We start from the raw sequence: 9,477 nt of genomic DNA, 5'->3' as shown, positions 1-9,477 counted from the left end.
GCTTTTTCCGTAAAGCTTTTTTGAAATCTGACACAGAGGTTGCATTAAGGAGAAGTATATATTTTATTCCATGTATAACACTTGTATTTTCATCAACATTTATGATGTGTATTTCTGTAAATTGATGTGGCTCTCTGCAAAATCACCGGATGTTTTGGAAGCAAAACATTACTGAACATAACGCGCCAATGTAAACTGAGATTTTTGGATATAAATATGAACTTTATCGAACAAAACATACATGTATTGTGTAACACGAAGTCCTATGAGTGCCATCTGATGAAGATCATCAAAGGTTAGTGATTCATTTTATCTCTATTTGTGCTTTTTGTGACTCCTCTCTTTGGCTGGAAAAATGGCTGTGTTTTTTTGTGACTCGGTGCTGACCTCAGATAATCGCAATGTATGTTTTCGCCGTAAAGCTTTTTTGAAATCGACACTGTGGTGGGATTCACAACAATTTTATCTTTAAAATGGTGTATAATACTTGTATGTTTGAGGAATTTTAATTATGAGATTTCTGTTGTTTGAATTTGGCGCCCTGCACTTTCACTGGCTGTTGTCAAATTGATCCCGTTAACGGGATTTCATCCGTAAGAAGTTTAAGCTGCAGCTGGCAAAGAACAGAGCAACACGTCTTGCTCTTCATTGTAATCAGAGAGCTAATATAAATACTAAGCATGCCAGTCTCTAAGAGTTGAGGAGAGTCTGCCTGCACACTCCTTTTTTTATAAGAAACATTAATGTGTTGAAAATAGCAAATAGTTTGCATAGTCAACTGACACACAGCTCGGACACACACACTTACCTCACCATACATGCCACCAGGGTTCTTTTCACAGTCCTCAAATCCAGGAACAAATTCAAGAAACCAAACAGTATTATATAGAGAAATAATTGCATGGAACTCCCCTCCATCTCATGTTGCTCAAATGTATAGCAAACCTGTTTTCAAAAACCAGATTAAGCAACACCTCACGGGCACAACTCCTCTCCTCTATTTGACATAGAGAGTTCTGTCCTTGAGCTGTTATTGTCTGTTAATGTTCTGTATTATGTTGTTCCATGTTTTGTGTTGATCCCAGGAAGAATAGCTGCTACTTTCTTAACAACTAATGGGGATCCTAATAAAATACCAAATACTCTTGAGGTTTTTTAGACAGTTGCCAATGAAGTGAGAGAATGGAAGAATTGAATTTGAGTAGCAGCATGAGATGCACACATAGACTAAATGACACTGAAGAGGTACAGTGACAAAAAATAAAATTAACATGAACCTGTGTGAAAGACAGGCTATGTTAGAGTAGCAGAGGTACACATCGTCTTATCTGATGACAATGGAGTCTGAGCTTGCTAAACACATAAAGAATCCCATGGACCAGTTTAATGGGCTTCGTAGCCTCAAATGCAGATAACTTTCCAATGAATTGGCACACTGAAATAACATCCCTGTCCCAGACAACTGGTCAAGATATGAACGGTTAAGTGATATTGAAAAGAGAGATCTATATCTGAATTTAGGCATACAGTTAAAATATACCATACCCCCATTCAATGGATTAAACTTTGACCTACCAGCACCATTATCCACAGTCACAGGACACCTTCACCCACTTACCCCAAGGCAGCTCAACTGACCCTGTCCCTAGAGACCTTTTTTTTGACAAGCTATGTTTTCAAAACGGTTATGTTTACATGAATTCTGATTATTTCCAGGGATAGACAACATCCTGAAATATTTGTAGATTTATTTGTTTGATAGAATACTATATTTCACTTGATGTATTAATGCTGAATGTAAAATAGTCTCAACTTAACTCACTCTACTTTACAGTAATTTCTCTTAGTCCACTTTGCACTAATGTATAAGATGTGAGAGATAAAATCACTCTACATTCCCCATTACTTTGTGTTTAGGTGACTCATGCTGTGAGATGTGCTTTACCTGGTGTTAATGAAAATGAAGAACAGTTATATGATGGACAAAATGGTTAAGTATCATGTTTCCCTTTCCTTGTACTCAGAGTGAATATGGCCACACATGAATATACTATTTTTAAAATAAGTTTATTGATACAGTTTAGATTGCAGCTCAATTCATAAATACAAACTGTATACAGAAATAAAATTAAGATAGTTAACTGACATACATCTTCGCATGAATACAATGATGTCTATATCCATTTGTTTTGCATAGAATGTGCAAGGATCTTCTTCATTTACATCACGGTAAAAAAAAAATATAAAAAAAAAGATTTATCCATTTTAGCTAAAATGTGTCAACCCACCATTTTGAAATGTAAAATTTAAATGAGATTTTCTGAAAGAGGACTAAATAAATGTATGTGAACTAAATTAATGTCATACCACAACATGGATAACATAGCTTTCACTTTTGAAAGCGATATATCAGATCAGCATCTTGAAATATGAAACAATATGAACTTTTGATTGAAGCAAAGACAGGTAACCGATGTCCCTTTCCAAATAATCTCCCGTGGGCAGATTCTGCATGTAGACTGAAGAATCTGCCGGGACTAAATGGGATGCGTGAGATAACGAGCAGCATTAGTTCAGGCTTTTTGGGGTTTCGTCACTGGGTATTTGGACGTATCAGGATTTGGCGAAGGCGGTGCTCAAACTGCTTCGCCTTGAGTGGTTCGCGCATGTGCCCACACGGATTGGAAGGGGGGACATAGTCTTTGGCGGAACTTTCAATATCTAATATGCTTGAACACAGAAGTGAATCACGCTGACCATATTACGCAAGATTTTACTTCTGGGTTAATAACAGAGATAACATTCCAAATGAATATCTGTATTTACACTATTTTCAAATAGATGGGAGAATGGCCCATCATGCCAAACTCCAAGCAAGGTACGAAGCGAAAATGTGATTGATTGTGAGTGTTGTTTTCTTTTCAACATTTGTCCTCATCAACATTTTGTGTTCCTTTCACATGCTGTTCAAAATCGCATCGACACATGGTGTAACACATTTTTGTGAAGCTAAGAAGTAAACAAATTACACAAGAATGCACAATTTCTCAAAACGTACAAAATATATGTCCTTCAATCATATAGTGTTTACACCCATTTTAACGAATTAAAAGTAAATTAGAATATTATAAACAATGCACTCTAAGTCCTTGTTTTTAGCTCAATAGACCTTATTCAACAGGAGAGGTGTGAGAGACAACACATACTGTAGCTAGCACACAAGATCAAAACAATACGTCTTGTAAAATGATAGCTCTGATATATTTATAATTATGTGTCTGGAGCCACTGGCGGTTAGCCCATTGAACATACAGTGTAACTATGTCCCCATCATAACAGAGAAAGTCTATCTATGTTCGAAGCCATCTGTCACTCTCAGTCTATAAAATAACCACTGCCAGACAGACACTGTCAATTCATAGACACTGTTGAGACTTTTGTGTGTTTGGTTCTATTGGCAGGGTTTCATTTTGAGGGTTTGCTTTTTTTATTACCATATTCACAGGGGAATTATTTCACAAATCATGTAAAATAATCCATATGAAGTTATGCATGTCAGAAAATCCCTCTGAAGATATGTATAAAATATATTTGATAAAGCCCTTTAGGAAGATCTGATCGGAAAGTAGCCACATCCTATATAAGCTGAGCTCCTACATCTTCATTCAGTATGGGCTAACATACTTGTTTCAGAGGACAGCCTTGAACGAAGGCAATGACTCATTTGTGGCTTATTAGAATAGTCTTAGAGGAAGTATGAATTGCTGTTCATTTGTGTACCCAGAACCAGAAGCAATGTCTAGTGTTTGACTGTTCATTCAAACTACATGCAATTATCCTAAACTAATAAAATACCATCTTGACTTTGGAAAGCCCTAGTCAAGAGATCAGAATGTTGAAGAAATGATGGCCTTACATAAAGAATGACAAAAACACCCAGAGACTATTCAATAACTGATAGTTAGAATAGCATGTGTGCAGTGGACAGGAGAGTACTGGAGGACTGGGTCTGCTTTGAATGATTTACGATCCTTAGTCTGTTATTGGGGCTGTGGCAGAGTCAACTAGTGACTGGGCACTTAGCAAATACTTAGGGCTCTATTCAATCTGTATTGTGTAAATTAAGCATTAGAGCGTGATTAGGATTTAAAGTCAATGTCAATTTGGGTGGTGTTGATACACTCCTCTGATTCAGTCAATTAGCACTGGACACACGCATGTTTGTACACTGTGTGTGTGTGTGTGTGTGTGCGTGCGCGTACGTGCGTGCCCGTGCATGTGCACAGTTCCTAGTGAAAGTCTACACATCCCTTGCATGTTATCACAATTTGCAACCTTAAAATGTAATAAAAAATAGATTAAATTGAGATTAAAAAAAAAATTGACAGATTTATACAAACTTGTTGAAAATTTCAAAGTGAAAGAAAAAATATAACATTTTCCAAATGAATTACAAAAAAAAAAAAAATATGTCTTGATTGCTTATGTCTTCACACCTCAAGTTAATACTTGGTGGAAGCACCTCTGATAGTCATTACAGCTGTGAATGATTTTGAATAAGATTCTACCAACTCTTATGACAACATATATCTTATTGCAATATATATCTATTGATTTTGTCAAATTTGCTCAACCTCAGTCAATTTGATTGGAAATCATTGATGCACAGCAATATTCAAACCTTATCTGTGATTTTCAAACAGATTTAAGTCAGGACTGACTGCACCAGTCAGGAACACTCAACACAACTTGGAAAGACATTTTGTCCTGCTGAAAAATACAACTATCGCAGGGTTAGGTATTTAGAAGACTGAGGTTTTTTTTCTACCTGGGTTTTTGCGACTTTCATATTTATTTTGATCCTGACAAACTCCCTAGTCACTGCTGGTGGCAAGCATACCCTTAACATGATGCTGCCACCACAGTACTTTGTTTCACTCTTGTGTTGTATTGGATTTGACCCAACCTAAAGTTTTTAATTTAGGCCTAAAAGTACATTTATTTGGCATGTTGTCTTGCAGTATTACTTAACAGCCTTGTTCAAACATAATAGAATATTTGGAATGAACTTTTTAACACAGGCTTCCGTCATTGCACTTTGTCATATGTAAGGGATAACCAACGAGGGGGTATGGGTTCTATGGAAAATAATGTGCGACGTGGAAGGTGTGCTCCAGAAAACGCAAGCTTTAAGAGAATGCATAGAGCCCTGAGTTGATTATCACTATTTTACCATGGCTATAATGTAACACATTGCCCCTACAAATGTGTTAATTTTACAGGAATATGTTCAACATCCACTGAAGTAGCTAGAAAGTTTACTAGATAGCTACAGTAGTTGCCAAACAGACAAACATACTTGCTAGTTTAGTCAACCAAACCTTCAGTCCTAGCTTGCTATATTACAAATCTGACAATTATGTTTTAAACTAGAATTTTGCTTTCAAAACCAGTTCAAACCAAACATGTAAGAATGAACTATAGCCATTGAATTCCATTGTACTGATATATCGTGCATTATAGGGAAATAATGCCAATCTAGAATGCCCTTCAAGCCAATCAGAAATGAGTATTCAACAATGCCTTGGTATAAAAGCCAGTATTGTGGAGTAAATGCAATGTTGTTGATCCTCTGTATTTTCAATTATTGTGGTGGCAGCATCATGTTATGGATATGCTTGTCACCAAAAGGGACTAGGGAGTTTGTTAGGATCAAAATGAATATTCAAAGAGCAAAGCCCAGGTAAAAAGTTTGAAGAAAACCTGCCTCAAACCTCTGAATACCTAATCCTGGGATATAGTTTCATTTTTTCAGGAAGATAATTACACACATTTCAAAAGACACACCAGAATGGCATTCTAGTGGTGTTGAGTGTTCCTGAGTTTCCAGTATCAGTCCTGACTTAAATATGCTTGAAAATCAGAGACAATGTTTGAAAAATGCTGTTAATCAAAGATTCCCCAACCACATTTACTGAGCTTGAGCCATTTTGACAAAAACAATGGACATAAGTTGCCCTAAGAATTATGCAAAGTTGGTAGAATCTTATTCAAAGTATTTCACAGCTGTAATGGCTGCTAATGGTTCTTCCACCAAGTATTAACTCTGAGGTATGAAGACATCTTAGTTTTAGTTTTTTATTAATTTGGAAAATGTTCAACATCTTTTATTTCCATTTGAAGTAGCTGGGTTTGTAGACCAGCAGGGAAAAATCCAATGTAATCCTTTGTTAGATTACATTTTAAGGCAAAAAATTGTGACAACTGTGAAAGGGATGTGGCACTGTATGTACAGTATGTGTGTCTCATAACTTTTAGATGATGCCAAACTGAAATATAAGAATGCTGTAGTTTAGTACAACTGATCTGCTTTTCAGACAATAATAACTATAAAACAGACAAAATTAAATGCAATGTGCCTGGGGAAATGGTTCAGTCATCTTGCAATTTAGTTTATTATATACTCTCAACAATACTCAGTGGCATTTTACAGTGTGCACATCGGAAATGTAAATAAATAAAATGCTTTTATGTGGAGAAAAAAAATTATATTTCTATAATTTTACAGAGGCGATATAAAACATAACATCTGTTGAATATACAGTAGCACAATGCTCCACAACATTGACAGAGCTGTAAAAACCCTGCGGTAAAAACCCTCCTGAAGACTGTATTGCTTTCTTCAGCATGGATGATGAGCTAATAACAGGTGGTGCAAGATGAGGCAAACGGCCCCATTCAAATGGAGTAAAAAAAGCAGATGTTGATGCCAGGCAAAGTGGACTTTAGGAAATCCTTTTGCTCTCTAATGAACTTGAACACAGACACTGTTCACTTCAGATTGCCTCAGAAGGATTGCAGTGTATGGGAGCTAAGGACAAGACAAGTACTCAATGAGTACCGTACAAGATGACTATGTCATAGTAGGGGCCACTCCGCTTTTTGGTTTGTGTGTCTGTAACTCTGAGCATCATTAAACAAGTAAAGCCAAATACACAGTCGATAGAAGACATTAAAAAAAACTCTTAGTAGAACAAATTCCACACGACACACGCAAGGAATGCAAAGACCTCACCCCCAACTGCCAAACAAAATGGGCAAGCGTTTCATTTTATTGTTGATCTCAGTGTGTGAGAAGTTTACACAAAATAAAGAAAAAGCAACATAACCTTTCCCAACTGGCAAACATGGTATACTAAACATGCTAACCTGTAGAATATCAAGATATTTACCTATTCAATCTTTTTGTTGTTGTTTGAAAAACACATGATATTATAAAAGCTTTAGAATTTAGAAAAAGAGCAGAACATTTCATGAGGTTGTGCCCTTGACACACTCAGATGTGATTATGTGTATTTACAGATAAACGGTATAAAAAGTTGACGCTCTTGCTTAAATTTCAAAAACAAAAACCATGTGTTTACCAACATGTCGGCCCTGATCTTCTTGTCAAAGGCATTAAACCGCTGAAAAAAGACGACAGGAGAAGAAGAGAGAGAGAGGGTGTGGCTGCATGCAGTTGGGTGAGTCAGAGATATCTTTGCATTCCCATCCTCTACACACAAAAAGGATTGAACCAAAAGGAAAAACTAATGTTGACAAAAGAAAGTCTGTGTGATGTGCTTCTCCTTGCCACAAGTGCATTGATATAAGGCACAGGCACAGTTTCCCCTCTTTGAACAGAGTGGGTCACTCCCAGTACGAGGAATTGGTAGGGTGACCACCTGTGAAGACCATCACCATGCAATGTTTACTATTACTACTACTACTAATGTTCTGTTAGTGGTGTAGGTTTAAAATCTGTGCTGCTTTTGCTTTCTTCATGATTTAAACAAATCAACGTTGACATGAATTGACATGATATGAAAATTAATTAAACCAAGCCTGACATGTTGACAGTCAAAATGATTCACAAAAGAAAACACTATTGTCACACTCTTCATATTTCAAAAGTTACAATATCTTTAGAACTGCAAATTTTTATCATTGAACAAAATAGCAATGAGCCTTCTATCACTACATGTGTGGTAGGTGGCATGAAGCAGAGAGATGGGGAAATGGCAGGATATTGCAGGGTTTCTAATGTGGGTGATCACCCTAGTGATTCTGGTACTGAAATTGTCTTCAGGACATTGAACAGAACATTGTCACTCAGAGTGTCTCTTTGTAAATCTCAGGAGGATCCCTCTCAGTTCCTGTCAAAGACTGTTAGAAGGAACAGACCCCCTAAGTGTCAATGTATATGCATGATTGCGTGTGTTTCTGTGTATGTGTAGATACATTTTTCTATGTGTTGCGTTGTGTGCATTTGTCTATGTGTTTCACTGCATGTGTGTGTTTCAGTATACATGTGGATGTTTGTTTCAGTGTGCGTGTGTTTCGATATGTATGTATGTATGTACTGTATGTATGTATGTATGTATGTATGTATGTATGTATGTATGTATGTATGTATGTATGTATGTATGTATGTATGTATGTATGTATGTATGTATGTATGTATGTATGTATGTATGTATGTATGTATGTATGTATGTATGTATGTATGTGTGTCTGTGTGTGTGTGTGTGTGTATGTGTGTGTTTCAGTGTTAGTGTGTGCATGTGTGTGTTCTAGAGGCAGACATTGTTGCTGATCTGGCAGGTGGAGCCTGTCCCGGCCTGTGATAGGAAGAGTTTCCCATTGGGACAGACACACACCTCATAGACAGTCTGTCTGGTAGTGGTCCCCGAGGGAGAGGCCTTGCCCTCAGGCAGACGCAGCAGCCTGATCCTCCGCGCGTCCAGAGTGATCTAACCACAGGGAGACAACGGGTTAAATGAGGACAGAGTCATGTTATTTATTTATGTATAGATGTGGTAAAGAGGTCAATCGAACTAGACCAAAACACTGGAATTGCTATGGAAACACATGGGGGAAAGGGCTGTGGGGGAAAGATCCTGAGTCACCTCATTGCCCCCAAACAAAATGACCCTACATTTAGGCTATTATTTATACGTGTATTTCACACTATGTTGAGGTAAAAACCATGTCATCGTTACCAATCAACTGCATTACAGTTCAAAACTACTTTGACTACAACCATCGATTTCTGTATGTGAGCTATTATAACCATCTTATACAAACGGGATGTAGCATAGCCAAGGGAAGCAGGGGTGCTGAGGGTGCGGTAGCACCCCTGAAAAATTGAGAAGAAAAAAAATCGTAATAAAAATAATTGAATAATTGAAAAAAGGAGTGCACTGCGCCTCTACTAGTCCTGTATTAGCAGACCGATATAGCTGTGTCCCCCGCCCCTCCCTGTCTAAACTTGATTATATTATTACATATTACGCAGCAAAAACAGCCAAACATTTCCACATTGAACTTAAGTAACCACATTGTGGGTCTGTTACAACACATAAATCATGACAGACTTGACAAATATCCTCTTTGTTAGATCAGGTTTGTTGAATGTGCGCCAATCTGGTCAATTAA

At 37.2% G+C, this 9,477-nt stretch overlaps 1 protein-coding gene across 2 annotated transcripts in view; it reads right to left on the bottom strand.

Annotated features, from left to right (window-relative positions):
* Nucleotides 1–6,426: 6,426 nt before the first annotated feature.
* sgcd (sarcoglycan, delta (dystrophin-associated glycoprotein)) overlaps nucleotides 6,427–9,477 on the bottom strand; it is a 249,171-nt gene continuing 246,120 nt past the window's right edge. For both annotated transcript variants that reach the window (XM_031807877.1, XM_020464814.2), the window contains exon 8: nucleotides 6,427–8,792. In XM_031807877.1, coding sequence (XP_031663737.1) covers nucleotides 8,613–8,792 — 180 coding nt within the window. In that variant the 3' untranslated portion in view covers nucleotides 6,427–8,612. The remainder of the gene's footprint in view (nucleotides 8,793–9,477) is intronic.

This window comes from Oncorhynchus kisutch, linkage group LG28 (genome assembly GCF_002021735.2).
Source record: "Oncorhynchus kisutch isolate 150728-3 linkage group LG28, Okis_V2, whole genome shotgun sequence".
Classification (NCBI taxonomy): Eukaryota; Metazoa; Chordata; class Actinopteri; order Salmoniformes; family Salmonidae; genus Oncorhynchus; species Oncorhynchus kisutch.
Note: the sequence above shows the minus strand (reverse complement) of the source record. Positions and strands in the feature narration are given on the sequence as shown.